The following is a 27,127-nucleotide window of genomic DNA, read 5'->3' on the forward strand; positions in this document are numbered from 1 at the left end:
TTGAATATGTTAAAGGGTTAAATAAGGTCCAGGAGGGAAGTGTTTTTAATAGGAAAGTGAACACAAGAACAAGGGGACATAATCTGAAGTTAGTTGGGGGAAAGATCAAAAGCAACATGACAAAATATTATTTTACTGAAAGAGTAGTAGATCCTTGGAACAAACTTCCAGCAGATGTGGTTGGTAAATCCACAGGAACTGAATTTAAACATGCCTGGGATAAACATAGATCCATTGTAAGATAAAACACAGGAAATAGTATAAGGGCAGACTAGATGGACCATGAGGTCTTTTTCTGCCGTCAGTCTTCTATGTTTCTATGTTTCTATTAAGCCAGCGACTGTCAAAGCTTCCTTAGTTGGACATTACATCTTTCATCAGCAATTGATGCTTCAAAGGTTTTGTGTTCCAACAGCAGAAATTGATAAATTATGCTGCGCTTTCAGAATTGGTAGTCATTTATCTGGTGGGAATTTATAACAGCTGGGCTGCTGCACAGACAGGATTAAGCAATTTGCTGTAATTGCATCAACCTTATTTAAAAAAAAAAAAAAAATCCAGGCAAAAACATCCAGCTGCATATTTTGGAACAGGCAATAAATAAAAGCATGTTTAAGTTTGTAGAATTAGACAGTAATCCTTTGACAGTTGGACTTTCTGACACTTGTTCCATAACTCTTCTGGAAGGGATTGAAGTTCAGTTTATCCCAAAAAATTGTATACGCTGCTCTTCACTACAGAAATTTAATTCTGTCCGGACAGAGTTGATTAGGAGGGGAATCTTGAAACCAGGGATGGGTTGATGAAGCCAACTCGGTATATTGTGTAAGTCAGTGTTTCCCAACCTTGGCCACTTGAAGATATCTGGACTTCAACTCCCAGAATTCCCCTTCTGGGAGTTGAAGTCCAAATATCTTCAAGTGGCCAAGGTTGGGAAACACTGGTGTAAGTCAATTCTGTGCTTTGGCGATGGAATGAATAATCCAATTATCGAAACGATTCCTTTATGCAAATCCTATCGAGAATAAAGTCCATTAAAATTCGCCACAGCTAACTTGCCGCGGCCAACTCCCTGTGGGACAGCCTGCTTTGGAAAAAAAAGTTACACTAATATCAAAAGAAATGGAATCATTAAAGAATGCAAAGGAAGGGACGGAATGAAACGGGAACGACAAAAATTAAAACAATTATTTCAAATAATTCCATTGTTAAATTGTTCCATGGTAATTTGGCTGCAACAAGCTGTCCCATTCTGTACAAAATATGCCACACAATTTGCGTTGGAGACCAAGCTGAAAGCACCTTAAATACAATTTTATTGATTGATTGATTGATTGATTGATTGATTGGACTTTTATGCCGCCCATCTCTGAGGACTCAGGGTGGCTCACAACATAAACAATACATAATACATAATTTTGGTGGCCCACATAACACTTTATTATTTATTTATTTATTAGATTTGTATGCCACCCCTCTCTGGGCAGCTCACAACAGCAATAAAAATATAGCAGTGGAACAAATCTAATATTAAAAACATATAAAACCCTATCATTATTTAAAAAACCAAACAGCACATTCATACCAAACATAAAACAAAGTATAAAAAAAGCCTGGGGGAAAGGTGTCTCAGCTCCCCCATGCCTGGCGGTATAAGTGAGTTGAGTAGTTTACGAAAGACAGGAAGAGTGGGGGCAGTTCTTATCTCCGGGGGGAGTTGGTTCCAGAGGGCTGGGGCCGCCACAGAGAAGGCTCTTCCCCTGGGCCCCGCCAAACGACTTGTAAGTTAAAAAGCTAAAGAAAAATAAATAATACCTTGGTAAGACGATACATGGCGAGTAGAACCCGAGACCAAGTTATAAGAAACAAATTGGAATCACTTTATAATATGTAAAAAGATATTTTGCTCTTGGGTTAAAATGGTTTATACAAGAAACGCCCGCGATTTGGTGGTGGTGGGGTACGAAGGATTGTCTGGTAGTGGGCACAATCACTGTGCACTTGTTTTATGTTGTGTGTGTTTTTATATTATAAAATCAATAAAAATATTTTTTTTTTTAAAAGGAAAATAAAGAATACTGATTGTGTTGGTTGATCACCTATTATCTTCAGAGGAAAACTGAATAATGGGTGTTGTGGTTAGCTCTGGCCCAGCTCCTGCCCCAAGGACTGTGGATGTGGGAGAGACATCCACATGCCGCAGGCCTGTTTTGCTCCCGGTGGAATCTGCTGATGAAGGCTCCTCTGACCAAGAAGACATGAGTGACAGGGAGGAGGAGAGTGTGGCAGACAGCTCAGAAGGAGATCAATTATCTAGCTCCTCCTTGGATTCGGAACAAGAGTTAATGATACAGCCACACATGCGGAGAGCGATGCATAGGCAACAACAACTGAGAGATTATTATCAATGAAAATGAGGCCACCTGTGGTTGGGTGGGGCTGTGGTCATTAGTGACGGGTTTGGCCATTGTGGAGGATTATCTGATCGTTGTGTTTCGTGACTGCTTTGCTGACTTTGACCTTTTGTGTGCTGATTTTTCCCTGCTTTGAAACTAAACCAGAGCAAAGTGTGTGTCACTTTGTGAAAGAAGAAGGACTGTGAAGTATCACAGAACTGATAAGGGACTTGTACAAATTACCAGTTTGTTTGGAGACCAGTGCTCTTTGCTATACCAAAAGAGGGCTTCGTTTAAGTGAATTTTCATTATAAAGAACATTGTTTTGAATTTTCAAACGTGTGTGTGTCTGAAATTTGTACCTGTGAATCTTCGGGAGGATTCTACCAGAGAGCCCGACAGAACAAATGGGAATTTATTTATTTATTTATTTAGATTTGTATGCCGCCCCTCTCCGCAGACTCGGAGAATCCTGGACAGATAAAATTTAGGAAGATTCAGAACTTTGGACCAGCTTAAAAACAACCGGTTTCCTCCTACAATGCGAACAATGTGGACTAGTGAAAATGTGAAAGTTCTGAACCCTCCTCCCCAAGCGGGCATCCCAAATCGACTGAGCCCTTGTCCCAGGCCCAACCCACCCAGGGCCCCTGCCCCTCTCTGTGCCGGGTGACCTTAGAAGGCTTCGTTGGGACAGCAGCTGCCCTGTGCCCAGAAAAGCACCAGAGGTCCGAGGGAGTGGACGGAGACATTGCCAGCTTCCCGGTTCCCTGCGCTCTTCCTCGTTCCCAGGTTGGCTTCTCCTTTAACAAACACACCCTTTCGACACACAACAACAGCCGCTTTCCTTGGAATAGGCTGCAGCTTCCGGTCCAAGAAGGTTTTCTCTGCTTTGGTGTCACCTGTTTTTGCTTCGCAGGGGGGTCTCGCAGACCGAGGGGGATAAACGGAGTGAACGTTGCCCTTGCTGGCCAGCCAAGGAACGAAGATTTTGCCATGGGGATCGGCATGAGCAAGGTAGAACCCCGGAGCTTCCTAGGAAGGGCCCCCAAGAAGGTGTCGGTGGGTGCAGAGTGGCTCGGTTGCGGGAAAGTGGGAAGGGGGTCTTTAAAACAATGAGCAGGAGCTGGAAGGGAAGAGAGGAGGAAGAGGAAAGGAAGAGGGAGGTCTTGCATCTGTTTCCTGTAATCCAGTTTTTCTCCATCCATCTTGGTCCATGCCTCGGTACATCAACTTTGTCTTTCTTTTTTCTCTCTCTCTCTCTTCCTTTCTTCTTTCTCTCTCTCTCTCTTTCCTTCCTTCCCTTCTTCCCTCCCTTCCTCCCTCCTTCCCTCCCACCTTTCTTTTTTCTTTCTTCTTTTTCTCTCTCTTTTCTTCCTTCGTTCCCTTCTTCCCTCTCTCCCTCTGTCCCTCCCTCCTTTCTTTCTTTCTTTCCTTCCTTCTTTCTTTCTTTCTTTCTTTCTTCTTTCTCTCTCTCTTTCCTTCCTTCCCTTCTTCCCTCCCTCCCTCTCTCTCTCCCTCCCTCTGTCCCTCCCTTCTTTCTTTCTTTCTTTCTTTCTTTCTTTCTTTCTTTCTTCTTTCTCTCTCTCTTTCCTTACTTCCCTTCTTCCCTCCCTCCCTCTCTCCCTCTGTCCCTCCCTCCTTTCTTTCTTTCTTTCTTTCTTTCTTTCTTCTTTCTCTCTTTCCTTCCTTCCTTCCCTTCTTCCCTCCCTCCCTCTCTCCCTCCATCCCTCCCTCCTTTCTTTCTTTCTTTCTTCTTTCTCTCTCTCTTTCCTTCCTTCCCTTCTTCCCTCCCTTCCTCTCTCCCTCCCTCCGTCCCTCCCTCCTTTCTTTCTTTCTTTCTTTCTTTCTTCTTTCTCTCTCTCTCTTTCCTTCCTTCCTTCTCTTCTTCCCTCCCTCCCTCTCTCCCTCCGTCCCTCCCTCCTTTCTTTCTTTCTTTCTTTCTTTCTTTCTCTCTTTCCTTCCTTCCCTTCTTCCCTCCCTTCCTCTCTCCCTCTGTCCCTCCCTCCTTTCTTTCTTTCTTTCTTTCTTCTTTCTCTCTCTCTCTCCTTCCTTCCTTCCTTCCTTCCCTTCTTCCCTCCCTCTCTCTTTCTTTCTTTCTTTCCTTCCTTCCTTCCTTCTTTCTTTATTTCTTTCTTTTTCTTTCTTTCTTCCTTCCTTCCTTTCTTTTTCTTTCTCTCTCTCTCTCTCCTTCCTTCCCTTCTTCCCTCCCTCTTTCTTTCTTTCTTCCTTCCTTCACTCACTCCCTCTTTCTGTCTTTCTTTCCTTCTTATATTTATTTTTTATTTTTTATATTGTTTGTTTTATTTGTCAAACATGTATAGATACTAGTAGTTTGTATAAACATAACATAAGTAAAAAGTAACAATGAAAGAGGACAATAGGACAGGGATGGGAGGCCCAGTGATGTGCTTATTCATGTCCCGTACAGACCTCATAGAAATGGGGAGAGGGCGACTGTAGGCAGCCTAAGGTTAAAGTTTGGGGGTTTGGGGAAGAAACCATCAGAAGGTGGGGAAAACTCTGTAGCTGAAGTCCACCCGTTGTAAAGTTGTCCCGTTTGAGAAACACTTGCAAAAACCCTGTCTTACCCATGGGAGCTCTTGTGCAATATCTGAAGGAATTAAAACATGCAGGAACCGTTTGAAGTTTGGTATCTGCAGTAGGAGGTCCTTGAAGAGGCAAAAGAAGAAATTGTTTGATGGGGGTTTCCCACCCCAAAACTTTCATCAGAAAGTTTAAAAGAAAAAAGAAGGAAGCAATCACTTTTTTTTAACACAACAATCTCCCTAGCAGAAGGTTTGTTTACAACTTGTGTCTCTAAACAACAGGGGAGAGTCCTCCTTTCACTGAAGTATAATTAGACTTCCTGACTCAGAGGGGTGGTCTCAAATTTCTCTCCACTCTGAGTTGGAATAAGAAGAGAGGGGATCCTTCTCAACCAGCAGGCTGGCTTTTCTGCAAGATCCTCTTTGACTGTTTGTAATTCCAGGGATGTAGCAACCTAACTCCTTGTGATTTCAATCAATCAATCAATCAACCAATCAATCATCTATCAGAATTGATCTGGGGGAGAGCTTGGGAGGTCTTCTAGTCCAACTCAAGCAGGAGACCTTATACCAGGGGTCCCCAGACTTAGAAATGTAGAAACACAGAAGATTGATGGCAGAAAAAGACCTCCTGGTCCATCTAGTCTGCCCTTATACTATTTCCTGTGTTTTATCTTAGGATGGTTATATGTTTATCCCAGGCAGGTTTCAATTCAGTGACTGGATTTCCCAACCACATCTGCTGGGAGTTTGTTCCAAGCATCTATTACTCTTTCAGTAAAATAATATTTTATTATGTTGCTTCTGATCTTTCCCCCAACTAATCGCAGATTGTGCCCCCTTGTTCTTGTGTTCACTTTCCTATTAAAAACACTTCCCTCCTGAACCTTATTTAACCCTATTTATTTATTTATTTATTTATTTATTTATTTATTCATTCATTCATTCATTCATTCATTTATTAGATTTGTATGCCGCCCCTCTCTGTAGACTCGGGGCGGCTTAACAACAATAATAAAAACAGCATATGACAAATCTAATATTTAAAATAATTAAAAACCCTTATTAAAAACTAAACATACACGCAAACATATCATGCATAAATTGTATAGGCCTAGGGGGAAAGGAATATCTCAATTCCCCCATGCCTGATGACAGAGGTGAGTTTTAAGGAGCTTACGAAAGGCAATGAGGGTAGGGGCAATTCTGATCTCTGGGGGGAGCTGGTTCCAGAGGGCCGGGGCCGCCACAGAGAAGGCTCTTCCCCTGGGTCCCGCCAAATGACATTGTTTAGTTGACGGGACTTGGAGAAGGCCGACTCTGTGGGACCTAACTGGTCGCTGGGATTCGTGCGGCAGAAGGCGGTCCCTTTTAACACATTTAAATGTTTCAGTCATGTTCCCCCTTTCCCTTCTGTCCTCCAGACTATACAGATGGAGTTCATGAAGTCTTTCCTGATCAGTTTTATGCTTAGGACCTTCCACCATTCTTGTAGCCCGTCAAAAATGGTGGAAGGTCTTAAGCATAAAACTTATCTTGATATATCACTCAAGAAAGTCATCACCCCCACCCCACCCCCGTCTCTGGCATGCGAGACAATGCATTCATGTTCTTTCTATCTTCTCAGGTGGTTGAGGGCCTCTACCTCGGGAGCATCAGTGGTAAGTTTTGTTTTTTCAATACTTTATTCTTGGAGATGTTGGTGATGGTTAGTGTGATGGAATCCTGCTCCTCCCCTCCCTTGATCTAGCCTTGTAAAATAGGCCTGGGATGAACCAGGGTTATGATCCATAGCACCATTGAGATAACAACAGATGGCAGCTGCAGAGGTAAAACCAGAACTCTCTTTATATGGGGGGGGGGGGCAATACCCCTGAATAGTTGCAGGGCATCTGAAGTTCTTCAGAACTTCCTTGGAGGATTTATTTATTTATTTATTTATTTATTTATTTATTCATTCATTCATTCATTCATTCATTCATTCATTCATTCATTCATTCATTTATTGGATTTGTATGCCGCCCATCTCCATAGACTCGGGGCGGCTAACAACAGTAATAAAAACAGCACATAACAATCCAATATTAAAACAGTTAAAAACCCTTATTGTAAAACCAAACAGACATACAGACATACCATGCATAAAACTGTAAAGGCCTAGGGGGAAAGAGTATCTAAATTGCCCCGTGCCTGGCGGCAGAGGTGGGTTTTAAGAAGCTTACGAAAGGCAAGGAGGGTGGGGGCTATTCTAATCTCTGGGAGAAGTTGGTTCCAAAGGGTCAGGGCCACCACAGAGAAGGCTCTTCTCCTGGGTCCTGCCAAGCGACATTGTTTAGTCAACGGGACCCCGAGAAGACCCACTCTGTGGGACCTAACTGGTCGCTAGGATTCGTGCAACAGAAGGCAGTCCCTGAGAAATATATATATATATATATATATATATATATATATATATATATATATATACATACATACATACATACATACATACATACATACATACATACATACACACACACTGCTCAAAATAAGGGGGAGGACATTTAAACAACAGAATATAACTCCAAGTAAATCAAACTGCTGTGAAATCAAACTGTCCACTTAGGAAGCAACACTGATTGACAATCAAATTTCACCTGCTGTTGTGCACATTCAACTTTGTACAGAACAAAGTATTCAATGAGAATATTTCATTCATTCAGATCTAGGATGGGTTCTTTGAGTGTTCCTTTTGTTTTTTTGAGCAGTATATAACCCTGTTGCTGTTTGTTTGTTTGTTTATTTGTTTATTCATTAATTAATTCATTCATTTATTAGATTTGTATGCCGCCCCTCTCCGTAGACTTGGGGCGGCTCACAACAACAATAAAACAATTCATGACAAATCTAATAATTTTAAAACATTAAAAAACCCAGTTATTAAAGCAGACATACACACAAACATACCATACATAAATTGTATAGGCCTGGAGGAGATGTCTCAATTCCCCCATGCCTGACGGCAGAGGTGGGTTTTAAGGAGTTTACGAAAGGCAAGGAGGGTGGGGGCAGTTCTAATCTCCAGGGGGAGCTGGTTCCAGAGAGTCGGGGCCGCCACATAGAAGGCTCTTCCCCTGGGACCCACCAAATGACATTGTTTAGTCGACAGGACCCGGAGAAGGCCAACTCTGTGGGACCTAATCGGTCGCTGGGATTTGTGCGGCAGAAGGCGGTCCCGGAAATATTCTGGTCCGATGCTGTTGCTTTTCTGAGTATGGAGTCCACATGAAAGGCAATCCAATTTGTTCATTCTGGATCTCTGTAAACAATTGATGCTTTTGCAGATGCTGAGGACAAAGAGACCTTGACGAAACATGGGATCACGCACATTCTTTCGGTGCACAATAATGCCAAGCCTCTGCTGGAAGTGAGTACAGTATAGCAAAATCCCTTCCGATACATTTTGGAGAGGGGGGAGACGGTCCTGCAAATTTCAGACACCCCCCACTCAGCCAGAAGGTGGTTGAAGGGCTATTTCCTTAGAGCTGCCCTCCGTCCATCTAACACAGAAAAGCATGCGCCATAATTTACTCTAACCAATGGAGGGCAGCAGCCCCACACAAAATCTGAATGAGTCATATTGGTTCTAGCTAAAAGAATGTACAGTAATTCTTTTTGCAATTTTCTGGGTAATGTTTTTTGGGTTGCCATTGTTTTGTTCCTAGGGCTGATAGAAAGGGGCTGGCCCAAAAAGATCCTGAACCTTATTTAACCTTAGACTCTCCACGATTGACTTCTCCAGGTTCCTAAGAGGCCAGTAAGGGGCGTCCATAAGTGCACTGGTGTGCCTTTCGTCCCCTGTCCAATTGTCTTTCCTTTCTTCCACCTATCATATATATTCTCTTCCTTTCATATATCCTCCCCTCTAAGTTCACTTTTACCCTTATATATATTACTACGTGTCTATTTTTCTTCCTATGTATTTGTGTATTGGAAAAATGAATAAATAAATAAACAAATAAACAAACAAACAAACAAACAAATAAATAAATAAATAACCCTTTAACATATTTAAATATTTCAATCATGTCCCCACTTTCCCTTCTGTCCTCCAGACTAGACAGATGGAGTTCATTGAGTCTTTCCTGATCGGTTTGATGCTTATTGTCAGCAATTGTCGGGTTTGCTGCGTGGCGCTAAAACCACGCACTTGGCATCGTCTTAATCACCAGGTCCAAAATTCCCACCTTGAAAGAAGGGAAGGTGGGTGGGGGTGGGTTGGGTGAAGGCAGGCGAAGAACGGCAGCGCAAGGATGAGGCTGGGCAGATTTCTGCGGGCACGTGGCCCCTCCGCCAGTCTTACAACAGGATGGAGTAGGAAGAGTGGAAAGAAAAGAAAAGGAAAAAGAAAAGAGGAACCGGAAACACATGAACGTATTGAGTAATATGGCAATCCCAGGGCACAGAGAAAGAAATGCCGAGACAAGCTGCAGTTCCCAGGCATTGGGTTTGGCCTAGTGGGGGCAAAAGAGGGCGGCTGCTTCCTCCTCCTCCTCCTCCTCTTCCTCCTTCTCTTCCTCCTCCTCCCCTCCTTCTCTTCCTCCTCCTCCCCTCCTCCTCCTCCTCTCCTTCTCTTCCTCCTCCTCCTCCTCCTCCTCCTCCCCTCCTTCTCTTCCTCCCCCTCCTTCCCTCCTCCCCTCCTTCTCTTCCTCCTCCTCCCCTCCTTCTCTTCCTCCCCTCCTCCTCCTCCCCTTCTTCTCTTCCTCCTCCTCCCCTCCTCCTCCTCCTCTCCTTCTCTTCCTCCTCCTCCCCTCCTTCTCTTCCTCCTCCTCCTTCCCTCCTCCTCCTCCCCTCCTTCTCTTCCTCCCCCTCCTTCCCTCCTCCCCTCCTTCTCTTCCTCCCCTCCTCCTCCTCCCCTCCTTCTCTTCCTCCTCCTCCTCCTCCCCCTCCCGCTCTGGAAGGTGGGTGGGCTGTGAGGCAGAGGAGCTTCTAAACCGCCTGGATGGTTTTGCTGTTGTGCCTGAGTTGCAACACACCCCATCAAAGCTCCTTAGATTTGCATTTCTATGTTTTTTTTAAGTGATGCCTGCGTGTCTCTCTCTCTCTCTCTCTCTCTCTCTTTCCTTGCGAAGAGGGGGAACTATTTTACAGCCGACATTTTTGTGCATTGTGTATCCCAGCTTAGCAGCTGCTCTTTGGCCTCTCCCCTCTCCTCCCCAAACCACTGAGCTGGAGATGGGAAGAAAGGACCAGCCAAGCTGGCACAATCTGAGTGGGCAACGTGACATGTTTGTGGATGGGGGACAAGGGACGTGAACTTTCCACTGGGTGGGATCCTCAGATTCAGTTTTCCCAGTGTAGGTACCAGGATGGCTCCGGCAATAAAGGGCCTGCAACCGGTTTAACAACTGGTTCGGTCAAATCATATTTTCTCCCGTGGCTTCTGATCTTTCCCCCAACTCACCCCAGATTTGTCAAGCATCATGCTGTACAACAATGATTGTCATAGGGGTCAAATAAGCAATCAGAAAACAATCAATATTAATAAAAATCTTAAGGATACAAGCAACAAGTTACAGCCATACAATCATAAGTGGGAGGAAATGGGGATAATGAGAAAAAACTAGTAGTAATAGTATTGCAGACTTAGTGAATAGTTCAACAGTGTTGAGGGATTTTTTTTTTTTTAGCAGAGTGAAGGCGTTTAGAAAAAAAACGTTCTTGTGTCTAGTTGTCTTGGTGTGCAGTGCTCTATAGCAACATTTTGAGGGTAGGAGATGAAACAGTTTATGTCCAGGATGCGAGGGGTCAGTAAATATTTTCCCTGTCCTCTTTTTGATTCGTGCAGTATACAGGTCCTCAATGGAAGGCAAGTTGACAGTAGTCGTTTTTTTCTGCAGTTCTACATTCTGGTAGCTACATTGGTACAAAAGAATCAAGTTTGCTGAGAGTTAATTTTGGCCAGGTCCTTTTCCTGGTTAACAACGTGCTGTGGGAACCTTGCTTGTGGTTTAGTGAGCTGGTAGTTCGATATGCAAACTCAGAAAGTGAGCTAATTTGGTCCCAAAAACATTTAACACCCCCGCCCTGTGGGCAAATTTCAGAAAAAAAGATCTCTCTCTCTCTCTCTCTCTCTCTCTGTACATACCTACCTACCTATCTACCTACCTACCTACCTACCTACCTACTTTTCTATCTATCTATCTATCTATCTATCTATCTATCTATCTATCTATCTATCTATCTATCTATCTATCTATCTATCTATCTTTATTGTCTCGCTGCCTGTCTATCTATTGTGTGTCTATCATAAACAATAGGCTATTGTCTCTCTGTCTGTCTCTGTCTGTTTATTGGACTTATGTGCCGCCCAACTCCCAAAGGATTCTGGGCGGCTCACATCCAAATGCAATTAAAATATAACACAAAACAGTTAGAAACGTCTAAAACCAACAATCAGACAATGAAAACCATTAAGAAAAACCATCCCTGTCTCTTGTGGCCTTCCCCACCAACCTTGGTTCTCCCAGATCCCTTTGCCCCGAGACTCCATCTCCAAAATGAAAATTATATTTAGGAGCACCAAATCGGCCAGGGCCTCAGTAAACAATGGTCATTTGGGCAGAAACTTTTTTCTTTTCCTTTCAGTTCCAGAACAGCGAGGAACCGAAAGAAATAGCAGGGAGACAAAAGTAGAAAGTTGAAGGTTTCTCTTTCTCTCTCTTCATTCAGCAAGACAGTTAGAATTTCTGAATGGATTGCTGGCAATACTAAAAAAAACACAAAAAACCCCACTGAGATTACATCAAATACAGGTGGCTCCCCCAGAATATATCACTGCTTTGAGTCAAAAACACTCTTAGAATTGCAGCAAGAGGTTTGGTTCAGTACCGCAACAATCATGGCGCCACTTCCTCATTTAAATCGATAAAGCCCCTTCCTGTCGATGTTTATCCAAATCACGGATAAATCTCCATCAACTTTCTCTTTTAATTTTCAGGGCATGACCTACCTCTGCATTTCGGCTTCAGACTCCTCAAATCAAAACTTGTAAGTGCTTTCAGAATCGTTCCACGTGGTGCAAGGGTAACGGAGGGTTAAAATATCGTTTCAGAATTCATGGGTGTTTGAGATGAGAAAACAAGACCATCACGGTGGTGTCCTATCTCATCGGTGTTTTGATGGCCTTATTGTCACAACCCAGAACACCACAATCTGTTCTCATCCTTCCATTTCTTTTATCTTTTTAAATACACTTCTGATTGGCGTTTGTGTCTATGTATACTTCTCTTCCGCCATGTTTTCATTATATGCTAAATAACAATAATTTCTTTGATGATGGTGATGAATCAAAATTATTTATTTACTTACTTACTTACTTACTTACTTATTTATTTATTGGATTTGTATGCCGCCCCTCTTGGTAGACTCGGGGCGGCTAACAACAGTAGTACAAAACATCATGTAAATCCAATACTAAAAACAACTAAAAAACCCTTATTGTAAAACTAAACATCCATACAAACAAACAAACATACCATGCATAAATTGTAAAGGCCTAGGGGGAAAGAATATCTCAGTTCCCCCATGCCTGACGGCAGAGGTGGCTTTTAAGGAGCTTACAAAAGGCAAGGAGGGTGGGGGCAATTCTAATCTCCGGGGGGAGTTGATTCCAGAGGGTTGGGGCTGCCACAGAGAAGGCTCTTCCCCTGGGTCCCGCCAAGCGACATTGTTTTGTTGATGGGACCCGGAGAAGGCCCACTCTTTGGGACCTAACCGGGCGCTGGGATTCGTGCAGCAGAAGGCGGTCCCTGAGATGATCTGGTCCAGTGCCATGAAGGGCTTTATAGGTCATAATCAACACTTTGAATTGTGACCGGAAACTGATCGGCAACCAATTAATAATCACATGTCAAATTTATGTGCTGCCATAGTGGAGCTTCTTTCAATTTCCTTTTTTTCAATTTTGATCCCCCCCCCCTCGCCCCCATTTTTGAATTCAACATCTTTGGAACATTTGAAGCCAAAAATGGAATCCGGGGTTCTTTTTTTGGGGTGGGTGGGGTGGGTAACATTTTTCTTTATTTTTCTTTCAACATACAATAAAACAACATGAGCAATAAAAAAACACAGAATCAATTTTTTTAAAGCTAAATATTCCCTGATGATTATTATTTTTTTTTAGTGAGAATATCCCTTCTTCAGCAAAATTGGTTCGTTATTTATTCCTTCCCTTTCTCGCCATCTTTTTTTTGTGCAATCACAACACTCCTCCCCGCAGTGGTCCGAAGGAAGGAAACTGTGCTCCGAAGTGCCTATTTTTTGCACTCTGTTTTGGCGTCCAGATTTCACAATCTCCAGTGAACTTTGAAAGGGTTTTCCAAGAAGCTAGCTGAGAACGGGGTGGCATGGATTGACCCCTCCGCCACAGATTAAGGGCAGCAATTGGGACCCCCACGTTATTTCTCTTCCAAACATAAGGGCAGTATTGGGTTGCTGTCGGTAGAGGTGAGGATGGGGCACCGGTAGCGAAAGGGGTCTTGGGGGAAGGAGGATGGCTCCTGGAAGGATCTTGATCCCAGGAGAACAATTCAATTCAGTTCCATTTATTAGATTTGTATGCCACCCTTCTCCAAAAACTCAGGGTGGCTCACAGAATAAGTATAAAAACAAAGCATACAGGACAAATCTAATCACAGTCACTCATGCCCTCATCACCTCGAGGCTCGACTACTGTAACACTCTCTACATGGGGCTACCTTTGAAAAGTGTTCGGAAACTTCAGGTCATGCAGAATGCAGCTGCGAGAGCAATCATGGGCTTTCCCAAATATGCCTATGTTACTCCAACACTCCACAGTCTGCATTAGTTGCCGATCAGTTTCCGGTCACAATTCAAAGTGTTGGTTATGACCTATAAAGCCCTTCATGGCACCGGACCAGATTATCTCAGGGACCGCCTTCTGCTGCACGAATCCCAGTGACCAGTTAGGTCCCACAGAGTGGGTCTTCTCCAGGTCCCATCAACTAAACAATGCTGCTTGGCAGGACCCAGGGGAAGAGCCTTCTCTGTGGTGGCCCCGGCCCTCTGGAACCAACTCCCCCAGAGATTAGAATTGCCCCCACCCTCCTTGCCTTTCGTAAGCTACTTAAAATCCACCTCTGCCGCCAGGCATGGGGGAAGTGAGATACCCTTTCCCCCTAGGCCTTTACAATTTTATGCATGGTATGTTTGTAGGTATGTTTGGTTTTTTATGTTAATGGGCTTTTAATCATTTTTAGTATTGGATTATTATTGTACGCTGTTTTATGATTGCTGTTAGCCGCCCCGAGTCTTTGGAGAGGGGCGGCATATAAATCCAATAAACAAACAAACAAACAAACAAACAAATAAATTTTAAAAGTACAAGTAAAATCCCCACATAATACACAGTCAGACAATCCAATCACACCATACATCACATTTATTGGTCAGAGGGGCAAGGTCTAATTGCCCCAGGCCTGGCGACATAGGTGAGTCTTGAGACCATTCACCTAAGGATGGGGAGTGGTCTGGAAACCACGTCCTATGAGGAACAGTTAAAGGATCTAGGGATGTTTAGTCTGCAAAGGAGAAGACTGAGAGGAGACTTGATAGCTGTCTACAAATATCCGAAGGGCTGTCACAGAGCAGAGGGATCAGCATTGTTCTCATGAACACATGGAAGGACTCAAAACAATGGAATGAAACTTCTAATGGTAAGGGTGATAAACCAGTGGAACCGTTTGCCACAGGAGGTGGTGGACTCGCCTTCACTGGAGGTCTTCAAACAGAGACTGGACAGTCATCTTTCTGGGATGGTTTAGTGTATCCTGCATTGAGCAGAGGGTTGGACCCGATGACCCTGGAGGTCCCTTTCAACTCTAGGAATCTATGATTCTATGATTCTTGCGGAAGGCGAGGAGGGTGGAGGCAGTGCGAATCCCTGGGGGGAGCTGATTCCAGAGGAGCCCCCACAGAGAAGGCTCTTCCCCAAGGCCTGTCAAACGACCTTGCCTGGTTGACACGACCTGGAGAAGGCCGACTCTGTGGGACCTAACCAAGACCTTGTGTTGTCATAAGGCACAGCAATTTGTGATTCATCTCTAGCCCTGCCTTTCTCAGGATGGTGTATTGAATTTTCTTTCTTGAATTCTTGCTGCTTGCTAAGTCAAGAGAATGGTTTAGTTAGAGTCCCAAAGGAAGTGATGTTTCTTTCTTCTCTCCATTTCAGAACGCAACATTTTAAAGAATGCATCAGGTTTGTTCACGAATGTAGGTTGCATGGTGGAGGCTGTCTCATTCACTGGTATGTAGCCCTGCCTTTTTTGTTACTTTCCCAGGAAGCTCTGGGAATTGAAATGTCTGCAAATAAACCTAACTTTAAATCTCGTGGCTTTATTAAGAACCATTATAATGGTGGTGATGGGGGAAATTTAGGAGTTGACCAAATCCACAACTTCTAGCTGGGGAATTCTGGGTTGCCATGTTTGAAAACTGCGACCCTTTTATATTGGTTGTGGAAAAATTGGATTCCCAGTTCTGCCCCAAGAAGACTGCCAGTGCATGTCCACAGATGAGGGTGGACTTGAATCCAAGTCTTCTCAAGCCTCACCAGACACATTAACCAGTGTTCCCTCTAAATTTTCAAAATAAAATACTGTACTGTGTGTCTATAACAGTGAGCTCATAATAGGGCAACTCTATCAATATCAAAATGCCACTTAAATAGTTGAGCTAGTTTCAAACTAGGTTTTGATTTTCTTTCTCTCTTCCTTATTCCCATTCTTTTTCTTTCTCTTTTCCTTCCTCTCTTTTTTCTATGTTTCTCTCTCTTCCTCTCTCTCTCCTTCCCTCTCACTCTTTCCCTCTCGGCTTCTGGGCAGGTTTGAAAAACTCTGAGTTGATGATGATTTTTAAGTGCGCCATGGCTCACTGCTCAGCTTAGAGGGAACTATGACATTAACCCAGGGTCTCCAACTTTGGTAACTTTAAGACTTGGAGTTGCCAAGTCTTAAAAGTTGCCAAGGTTGGAGGTCCCTGCTTTTACCATTTCATTTCACTGGTTCCTGTTTTGTGTCTTGATTATTTAGTTGAATCCACGTTAAACAAGCCATGGTTTATGGAAGAATGATTTAAAGTGACGATACAAGTAGACAATTTTACTTTAGTCTTGAGTAAGAAACTCTTGCAGATCCTGAGTCTGTGGAGAATATTTTCCATGTCTGAGTAAACTGAAGGCCGTTGCTTCTCCCTTCCATCAACACAGCTTAGCGGGAGTTTCTCGCAGCACCACGATTTTGGTGGCCTACCTGATGACGGTCACCCACTTCGGCTGGAAAGAATGTTTGCAAGCTGCCAAAGCTGTCCGTTCCTACGTGAACCCCAACTTTGGGTTTCAGAAACAGCTCCAGGAGTACGAAGCTACGTCACTGCAGGAGGTAATGCGCATGTAAATTGTATATTTATATAAATAATTATCAAGATTATTACACTGATGCCAAGGAAGTGAACAATAGGGAAATGTCAATAATGCTGTTACATGCTTTTCTTTAGGTTACTTGTATTACAGTGGTACCTCTACCTACGAACGCCTCTACTTACAAACTTCTCTAGATAAGAACCGGGTGTTCAAGATTTTTTTGGCCTCTTCTCAAGAACCATTTTCCACTTTCAAACCCGAGCCTCTGAAACTGTAACTGGAAAAGGCAGAGAGAAGCCTCTGTGGGGCCTCTCTAGGAATCTCCTGGGAGGAAACAGGGCCAGAAAAGGCAGGGAGAAGCCTCCGTGGGGCCTCTCTAGGAATCTCCTGGGAGGAAACAGGGCCAGAAAAGGCGGATAGAAGCCTCTGTGGGGCCTCTCTAGGAATCTCCTGGGAGGAAACAGGGCCAGAAAAGGCGGGGAGAAGCCTCCTTGGGGCCTCTCTAGGAATCTCATAGGAGAAACAGGGCCTCCACCCTTCCTGTGGTTTCCTCAGTCGCACACATTATTTGCTTTTACATTGATTACTATGGGAAAAATTGCTTCTTCTTACAAACTTTTCTACTTATTTAACCTGGTCACTGATCGAATTAAGTTCGTAAGTAGAGGTACCACTGTATCTGTATTATACTGTATCTTTTCCTCTTTTTTTGTTTTTGTTTTTGTGTTATATGTGCTTATCTTATTGGGGTTTTTTTGTTCTTACGTTTGTTTGTAAAACTTTTGGAAATTAAAAAATAAAATAAAAAGCACGACAAGGGCACCTCGTTTGACCCCGGAGTCATTATGAGCTAATGGTTGCACTTCTCTGTCGCAATTAATTTGCTTTTATTAATGACTTACTTTTTCATCATTACTTATTTATTTATCTATTAAATTTATATAACTGCCCGTGTCACCAAAGGTGGCTAAGTTAATGCTTAGGAAGTCTTGGTTAGGAAACAAATGGGTGAGGCGAGCATGGATTGGTACAACAGGCGAGAAACAAGTAGCGCACTGAGTCATACACTTGGTGTAATGCCATGATTTTGTACTGCACATGTTTGATGTGCCTTTTTTGCCTGTTTGTAACAAGGGTTGGTTGAGGGCCAAGAAGACCACATCTGGCAAGCCTCAGTCCCTTTTTGGGATGGGTCACCTTGGTCCTTATGTTCCAGAGAGAATTCCCCCACGCTGGTTCGTCCGTTGTTCCTATCAAAATATGGAACTCAGCAGGAATCTCGTGAGCTAAGATGGAATCTTGATTTTAGATTGCAAGGCGCAGTCAACACTACAAGCGTTTCAATGTACACCATGCATGCAGCATGGGTTTAAAAAACAATATGCCAGGGATTCATTCCATTGCACAGTTTTGGTTGTCATCTTGAGTTTGGTTTGGGTTTTTTTTGGACCCTCCTACCCAGGTCCCTGGTTTTCCCCTAGGCCAAGAGCATGAATGAATGAATGAATGAATGAATGAATGAATGAATGAATGAATTAATTAATTAATTAATTAATTAATTAATTAATGATTCTGTCTGTCCGTCCGTCCATCCATCCATCCATCCATCCATCCATCTATCATCTATCTATCTATCTATCTATCTATCTATCTATCTATCTATCTATCTATCTATCTTTCTTCCTATCTATCTATCTCTCTCTCTCTCTCTCTCTCTCTTTCTATCTATCTATCTATCATCTATCTCTCTATCTCTCTATCTCTATCTCTATCTATCTATCTATCTATCTATCTATCTATCTCTCTATCTATCTATCTATCTCTCTATCTCTATCTATCTATCTATCTATCATCTATCTATCTATCTATCTATCATCTATCTATCATCTATCTATCTATCTATCTATCATCTATCTATCTATCTCTATCTATCTATCTATCTATCATCTATCTATCTATCATCTATCTATCTATCTATCTATCTATCATCTATCTATCTATCTATCTATCTATCTATCTATCTATCTATCTATCTTTCTTTCTTTCTTTTTTTCTATCTATCTATCTATCTATCTATCTATCTATCTATCTATCTATCTATCTATCTATCTATCTATCTATCTATCTATCTAGCCACACTGCTCAAAAAAACCCACAAGGGAACACTTAAACAACACAATATAACTCCAAGTAAATCAGACTTCTGTGAAATCAGACTGTCCACTTAGGAAGCAACACTGATTGACAATCAATTTCACAAGCTGTTGTGCACATTCAACTTTGTGCAGAACAAAGAATTCAATGAGAATATTTCATTCCTTCAGATCTAGGATGTGTTTTTTGAGTGTTCTCTTTAATTTTTGAGCAGTTTATCTGCCTGCCCTCCTGTCTGTCTGTCTGTCTGTCTGTCTGTCTGTCTGTCTGTCTGTCTGTCTGTCTGTCTGTCTGTTCTATCTATCTATCTATCTATCTATCTATCTATCTATCTATCTATCTATCTATCTATCTATCTATCTATCTATCTATCTATCTATTGTATTTACATGTCACCCAACTCCCAAAGAACTCTGGGCCGCTCACAGCCAAATACAGATAAAAAAGATATAGCAGAAAAACTTCTGAATTTACTCTGGGCTCACTTCCTTTTCCCCCCTAACCGCTGAAATCAGGACATTCTGAGAAAACTACTCCGCTTAACATGGGATGAGACCAAGTGGAATAGGAGCCGAAAATCTCAGTGCAAAAAAAAATAATTCTTCAGAAAAAAGTTCAACTGTTGCAGAAGTGCCGAACTTGGGATTCCCCCCAACAACTAAAATGCCAGTCGTTCCTCCCCACCACCCCAGAAATGCAGTTGATGTGAAAACTGGGCTGTGGCATCAGTGGGCACAACGTTCCCACCAGGAGAGTGGCGGGAGGCCTTGAGGCCGGGACCACCACTCATCCATCCTAACAACGTGTCATTTTCTGCCTTTGAAAAGAGGCTTTGGACTTGGGAATAGATGCCTGTTTTCAGGTTTTATTTATTATTTATTTATTAATTAGATTTGTATGCCGGCCCTCTCCGCAGACTCGGGGCGGCTAACAACAATAAAAACACAATGTAAACAAATCTAATATTAAAAATAATCTTAAAAACCCCAATTTAAAGAACCAATCATACATACAAACATACCATGTATAAATTCTATAAGCCTAGAGGGAAGGGAAAATTTCAATTCCCCCATGCCTGACGACAGAGGTGGGTTTTGAGGAGCTTGTGAAAGGCAAGAAGGGTGGGGGCAACTCTGATATCTGGAGGGAGTTGGTTCCAGAGGGCTGGGGCCGCCACAGAGAAGGCTCTTCCCCTTGTAACTGAGACTACCAGACAGCCAACGAAAGGGACATGAATCCTCCTCTTTGGTGTCTGACTTTTTGCCATCCAGCTGGTGTACCCTCAAAAGGAAATATTTCCTGGATTTTTGAATATTTGAGCAGGGTTTTTTTTTTTACAGCACATCCTTACTAAGGACTAATCAAGGGTTCTAACCTTGGCCATTTTAAGACCTGTGGATTGGCTGGGCAATTTTGGGAACTAAAGTCCACAGGTCTTAAAATAGCCAAGATTGGCTGTACTAAATTTTTTAAATTAAATTAAATTTTTAAAAAATTCAAATGTCATTCATTGATGAATAATCTTATCATAACATTTGCCATTCAGTTTTAACATCTAAGCCCTGGCCGATGACTAAATGTAGAATGTAGGATGGGATGAAGTGTGGATGAGTGATTTTAAGAATTGGGGTTTTAGAGTATATTTTAAGTTAGGTTTCTTCTTCTTCTTATTTATTAGATTTGTATGCTGCCCCTCTCCAGAGACTCGGGGCGGCTCACAACAATAGTAAAAAAACAATATTAAGGCGGAACAAATCTAATATTAAAAAGAAGCCTATAAAAACCCTATCATATTTAAAAAACCAAACAACACATACATACCAAACATAAATATAAAAATCCTGGGGGAAAGGTGTCCCAACTCCCCCATGCCTGGCGGTAAAGGTGGGTCTTGAGTAATTTACGACAGACAAGGAGGGTGGGGGCCATTCTAATCTCCAGGGGGAGTTGATTCCAAAGGGCCGGGGCCACCACAGAGAAGGCTCTTCCCCTGGGGCCCGCCAAACGACATTGTTTAGTCGATGGGACCTGGAGAAGGCCAACTCCGTGGGACCGTATCGGTTGCTGGGATTTGTGCGGTAGCAGGCGGTTCCGGAGGTAATCTGGTCCAATGCCATGAAGGGCTTTAAAGGTCATAACCAACACTTTGAATTGTAACCGGCAGCCAACGTAGGCTGCGGAGTGTTGTAGAAACGTGGGCGAATCTTATATGTTTTTGTATTTACTTTGAAAGACTTTGAGCCGGCCTTGGTCTGCGGCATAGAAATCAAATAAGTAAGTAAGTAAGTAAACTAACAAACAAACAAATAATGTAAATAAGTAAGTAAATAAGTAGGTAAGTTAGTCTGATAGGTCTCCACCAGGCTCCTGATTTTTGATAATTAGAAGAAGGGGCGATTGACAGCGATTTGACTTAAGTGACTTATATATAGTGTTGGTTATGACCTATAAAGCCCTTCATGGCAACGGACCAGATTATCTCCAGGACCGCCTTCTGCCGCACGAATCCCAGTGACCAGTTAGGTCCCACAGAGTGGGCCTTCTCCGGATCCCGTCGACGAAACAATGTCGCTTGGTGGGACTCAGGGGAAGAGCCTTCTCTGTGGCGGCCCTGACCCTCTGTAAACAACTCCCCCCAGAGATTAGAATTGGCCCCACCCTCCTCGCCTTTCATAAACTTCTTAAAACCCACCTCTGCCGTCAGGTATGGGGGAACTAAGATATTCTTTTCCCCTAGGCCTGTACAATTTATGCATGGTATGTTTGTATGTATGATTGGTTTTATAAATAAGGATTTTTTAGTTGTTTTAGTATTGGATTGTTACATGCTGGTTTTATCACTGCTGTTAGCCACCCCGAGTCCACAAAGAGGGGCGGCATACAAATCCAATAAGTAAGTAAGTAAGTAAGTAAGTAAGTAAGTAAGTAAGTAAGTAAGTAAGTAAGTAAGTAAGTAAGTAAATAAGTAAATAAGTAAATAAGAAGTAAAATAAAATAAATAAAATAAATAAAATAAATAAAATAAATAAAATAAATAAAATAAATAAAATAAATAAAATAAATAAAATAAATAAAATAAATAAAATAAATAAAATAAATAAAATAAATAAAATAAATAAAATAAATAAAATAAATAAAATAAAATAAAATAAAATAAAATAAAATAAAATAATAAAATAAAATAAAATAAAATAAAAATCGCCCAATCCCATGATGGGATTCATGGCAACTTACAACAATAATTTAACACATTCCCAGAAAAGGAGAAGGCCAGAGCTATTGATATATTGGTGATACCGAAGTGGACCTGCTTCTTTTAGAGTCAGTCTACCTCTGAATAACTGTTGACTTCTTGCCATGCCTTGTGGAAAGGGCTTCCTGGAAGACAACGAAGAGTAAGATCGAGATCTCCAGGTTGACCTTTAGAGTCACAACCACAAGGGCTCCTCCACTCCTCCTGACTCTGAAACCGAGCGAAATATTGGTTTCTCTTTCACATTGATTTTCTGAAATGAATCTACACTTCATCATTTTCTGGGTAGCTTAGCTTTCTAGGTCTATGGTTCTTGGATGCTTAATCCGTTCCACCTTCTGAAACCCAAAGAATTGGAGCATTCCTTAAACGTCTACTTAGAGAGAGTAGAGGAAGGGGTGGCAAAACTTGGAGGCAGAATTAAAAGGTGAAGCAGCCTAGGATTCCTACATGATCGCAAGCAAACTAAATTCAATTCCATGACCTTCATCTAATGCCCAGGAAGTGCTGATAGTTAATTGAGAAGGTTCCTGTGGAGGGCCTGTTTTGCAATACATCCCTTTAATTGGACTTTCATGGGTGGACATGATGGCAGGAAGTTAGTGAAAACATTTCTCATTCTTCCATTTAGCATACTATTTTTCCCTTCATTATAGCACTTAAAAAAGAGAAAAAAAAGAACACCTTTGGGTGTTCCCAGAATAGCTAAAACATTAATTAATTCATTATGCAGTAGGTGAAAAAAAGTTTTCTTTTGGAAATCCCCAAATAAGCATTGTTGCAAATCATATGATTTATTAAAGAACACAAAAGAAAGATAGGTAGGTAGGTAGGTAGATAGATAGATAGATAGATAGATAGATAGATAGATAGACAGACAGACAGACAGACAGATAGGTAGATAGGTATGTAGATAGATGATAGATAGATAGACAGACAGACATATAGATAGGTAGACAGATAGATAGATAGGTAGATAGATAGATAGATAGATAGATAGATAGAAAGGTAGGTAGGTAGGTAGGTAGGTAGATGATAGATAGATAGAGAGACAGACAGAGAGATAGACAGACAGTTACATAGATAGGTAGACAGATAGGTAGATAGATAGGTAGATAGATAGATAGATAGATAGATAGATAGATAGATAGATAGATAGATAGATAGATAGATAGATAGGCAGGCAGGCAGGCAGGCAGGCAGGCAGGCAGGCAGGCAGGCAGGCAGAGAGATAGACAGATAGGTAGGTAGGTAGGTAGGTAGACAGATAGGTAGACAGATAGGTAGATAGTTAGATAGGTATGAAGATAGATAGATGATAGATAGATAGATAGATAGGTAGATAGATAGATAGATAGATAGATAGATAGAAAGGTATGTAGGTAGGTAGATGATAGATAGATAGATAGAGAGACAGACAGAGAGATAGACAGACAGTTACATAGATAGGTAGACAGATAGGTAGACAGATAGATAGATAGATAGATAGATAGATAGATAGATAGATAGATAGATAGATAGATAGATAGATAGGCAGGCAGGCAGGCAGGCAGACAGACAGAGAGATAGACAGATAGATAGGTAGGTAGGTAGGTAGGTAGACAGATAGGTAGACAGATAGGTAGATAGTTAGATAGGTATGAAGATAGATAGATGATAGATAGATAGATAGATAGATAGATAGAAAGATAGATAGACAGACAGACAGACAGACAGTCAGATATCGACAATGATAGATAGAAACAGACATATAGGCAACAGTTCAGAGCGGCCCCTCTAAAATCTCTAGCAATTTATATGCTTAAAGGTCTGAGGTCAATGAAGATTGTGTAATCAGAATTTGAAGAGTGGGAAAGGGAAATGAAAAAAAAAAACACTTTCCTTCCCCCCCCCCCCTTTTTAAGCCCCAATTTTTATGCCTGAAACCAGAGAGTGGAGCTAAAGGCTTTGAGAATCTTAATTCAGATGCGGCTTTATTGGAAGGGCATGGCAGTATTAAGAAAAAAACCAAGTGAGCTTTCGGGTCTCGCTCGTAGCCCCGAGAGTGCTAGTGAAATGTCACATGTTTTCCTGTTTCAAAACAATCTGTTCTGCTCGTTTCAGGCGAGCGTGGGAGGGTGGGCTCCGTGACCCGGAGAGGAGATGTCAGGAGAGGCAGAAAAACAAAATGTTAAAAATTCCCAATGGAAGTCCCCCAAAACTAGCCAGAGCCCACTGGTGGAAATTAATGATCAGGGGACCTCAAAGGCTGCTATGAATGGAATTCACAGTCAGCTCTAATTGGTGCTGGTGAAAGTCCTTTTCTCATTGACGTTTCCATGCTTTATTCATGCCCTCCTCACGTGGCTTCATGAAAGTGACAAGGGTATTTTGCTGCCCTCTGAGTTGAAATTAAGGTTCTTCGAGGGGGTGAAGTTGGGTGACAATCCTGGACACTGCTTTGGGCTTCTGGGGTTGCAGGTTATTTTTTTTCTTTAACTAGGGAGCAGTTGAGTAGTAACATAGAAACATAGAAGACTGACGGCAGAAAAAGACCTCATGGTCCATCTAGTCTGCCCTTATAGTGTTTCCTGTATTTTATCTTACAATGGATCTATGTTTATCCCAGGCATATTTAAATTCAGTTACGGTGGATGTACCAACCACGTCTGCTAGAAGTTTGTTCCAAGGATCTACTACTCTTTCAGTAAAATAATATTTTCTCATGTTGCCTTTGTTCATTCCCCCAACTAACTTCAGATTGTGCCCCCTTGTTCTTGTGTTCACTTTCCTATTAAAAACACTTCCCTCCTGAACCTTATTTAACCCTTTAACATATTTAAATGTTTCGATCATGTCTCCCCTTTTCCTTCTGTCCTCCAGATTATACAGATTGAGTTCATGAAGTCTTTCCTGATACGTTTTATGCTTAAGAACTTCCACCATTCTTGTAGCCCGTCTTTGGACCCGTTCAATTTTGTCCATATCTTTTTGTAGGTGAGGTCTCCAGAACTGAACACAGTACTCCAAATGTGGTCTCACCAGCACTCTATTTAAGGGGATCACAATCTCCCTCTTCCTGCTTGTTATACCTCTAGCTATGCAGCCAAGCATCCTACTTGCTTTTCCTACCGCCCGACCACACTGCTCACCCATTTTGAGATGGTGAGAAATCACAATCCCTAAATCCTTCTCTTCTGAAGTTTTTGCTAACACAGAACTGCCAATGCAATACTCAGATTGAGGATTCCTTTTCCCCAAGTGCATTATTTTACATTTGGAAACATTAAACTGCAGTTTCCATTGCTTTTACACTTTGAGTAAAGTGATTAATTCAAGAAGAGCAAACCAAACATTGAGCGAATGAAGGAATTAGGTTGTGTCTAGTCTAGGGGTAGGCAAAGTTGGCTCTTCTATGACTTGTGGACTTCAACTCCCAGAATTCCTGAGCCAATCATGCTAGCTGAGGACTTCTGGGAGTTAAAGTCCACACGTCATAGAAGAGCCAACTTTGCCTATCCCTGGTCTAGTCTAATGAAGAGAAGGACTAAGGGATGACATGATAACTGTCTTCTAGTACTTGAGGGGTTGCCACAGAGAGGAAGGGTTTGTCCTGTTTTCCAAAGAATCAAGGACAGGAAGTAAGAGGTTGGAAAATCATTAAAGACAGATCCAACTTAGAATTAAGGAGGAATTTCTTCATAATGAGAACAAACAGTGGAACAGATTGTCTCTGGAATTATGGCGGCTCCATCACCGGAGGTTATCAAGGAAAGATTGGAGAGCTATCTATCTCGAATGGTATAGTCTCCTGCTTGAGCAGAAAGTTGAATTAGAAGACCTCTTTCCAGCTCTATTATTCTATGCTCAAATATATGGTCTCCTGCTTGAGCAGAAAGTTGAATTAGAAGACTTCCAAGGGTCTTTCCATCCCTATTATTCTATGTCAAGAGTAGGTAAAGTTGGCTCTTCTATGATGAGCATTCCTGAGCTAGCATGATTGGCTCAGGAATTCTGGGAGTCGAAGTCCACAAGTCATAGAAGAGCCAACTTTGCCTACCCCTACTCTATGTTCTACTTCCAAATTAGTTCTAATTTAGGAGGACTAATAGAACTTAAGTTCTGGAAGGATATTATTGTGTTGGAGGTCCATGGATCAGTATGTATGTCTTTGTGTATGTCCATGGTCAACTCATGTTCTCCTTGAGTTGACCATAGCCTGTTCATTGACCTTTCACTCTATGTACTCTCCGTATCATGGCCCAACCATCCTACTTGACAGTTCTTCTGGAATTTTGTCTTGGCAGTACCGAGCCTGGGTCCAGATGGAGTATGGCAAGAACCCTCTCCCTGACCAAGAGGAGCTACAGCGATTGCTCTCCCCCAAAGAAGAGAAAGCAAATGATCCACAAATAGGACTCGGAGAAACCAATTGGAACGGTGCCCCAAGCCCGGCCAACCACCAGCCACACCAAGGAACTAACCGATAACTGGAGGAGCATTTAGCAAGAACCTTTTTAGCTTCTTGTTTTGATAGATATGAAGGGGTTGTTACAGGTCCTTCCTTTCTGGTCCTTCTTTGAATGTGTTCAGACTCCTTGTGGGTTGGGCTGCGACGTTGGACTTCTCTAGAGGTCAACTTAAGTGCCTCTTGCTGTCCATTTGGAGGCTGCCCATGTCAAGAAGAAGAAAAAAATGGGTCATTTAAACAGTTTCAATGAGATGGGTGTGCAATTATCTGAAGCGCCTTGCTGGTTGAGAAGATGCAAAGTATCTTGGAAATTCTTGAGGGATGTTCTCAAAAGTGACATGGAGAGCACTTGATTTGAAGAGGAGTGGCGAATATGGTGGACAGGAGCTTTTATCTTAGGAAACAGGTTATTTTTTAATTAATAATAATCCTTAGAATTGGGAGTGTTTTCAAATTCTTATGAAAGGCGAGGAGGGTGGGGGCATGCAAAGCTCTGGGGGGACTTGATTCCAGAGGGCCGGGGCCCCCACTGAGAAGGCTCTTCCCCTAGGCCCCACCAAGCGACATTGTCTAGTTTATTTATTTATTTATTTATTTATTTATTTATTCAAATACATAATACACATTGAAGAGAATAGATATGTAGTAATACTAATAAAGAAAAGAATAGAAGAAAAGATATAAAAGTATAGGTGAACATATTTGAAAGGAAGAAAAAGATAAATGAGATAAGGAGAGACAATTGGACAGGGGACGGAAGGCACACTAGTGCACTTATGCACGCCCCTTACTGACTTCTAAGGAACCTGGAGAGGTCAATCGTGGATAGTCTAAGGCAGTGGTCCCCAACGTTTTTCCACCAGGGACCAGTTTCAGCAAGACAATTTTTCTATGGCCCAGTGGGGG

The 27,127-nt window shown here is 42.1% G+C and overlaps 1 protein-coding gene across 1 annotated transcript; it reads left to right on the plus strand.

Annotated features, from left to right (window-relative positions):
* Positions 1-3,102: 3,102 nt before the first annotated feature.
* On the plus strand, positions 3,103-26,661 carry LOC139172454 (dual specificity protein phosphatase 22-A-like). Its single transcript, XM_070761608.1, has 8 exons — positions 3,103-3,188; positions 3,316-3,413; positions 6,573-6,606; positions 8,269-8,351; positions 11,925-11,974; positions 15,177-15,251; positions 16,212-16,383; positions 26,058-26,661. Exons 2-8 carry the CDS (start codon positions 3,393-3,395, stop codon positions 26,238-26,240), a joined length of 618 nt encoding a protein of 205 aa, XP_070617709.1. The 5' UTR covers positions 3,103-3,188; positions 3,316-3,392; the 3' UTR covers positions 26,241-26,661.
* Positions 26,662-27,127: the final 466 nt, after the last annotated feature.

The sequence above is a fragment of the Erythrolamprus reginae genome, chromosome 9 (genome assembly GCF_031021105.1).
Source record: "Erythrolamprus reginae isolate rEryReg1 chromosome 9, rEryReg1.hap1, whole genome shotgun sequence".
NCBI lineage: Eukaryota > Metazoa > Chordata > Lepidosauria > Squamata > Dipsadidae > Erythrolamprus > Erythrolamprus reginae.

Bases quoted from the DNA above. Each gene is read 5' to 3' on its own strand.
- LOC139172454 (XM_070761608.1), top strand. From the start codon at position 3,393: ATGGGGATCGGCATGAGCAAG. The intron at 8,352-11,924 runs GTGAGTACAGTA...TTTAATTTTCAG, and splicing joins ATGCCAAGCCTCTGCTGGAA to GGCATGACCTACCTCTGCAT. The intron at 15,252-16,211 runs GTATGTAGCCCT...CCATCAACACAG, and splicing joins GGAGGCTGTCTCATTCACTG to CTTAGCGGGAGTTTCTCGCA.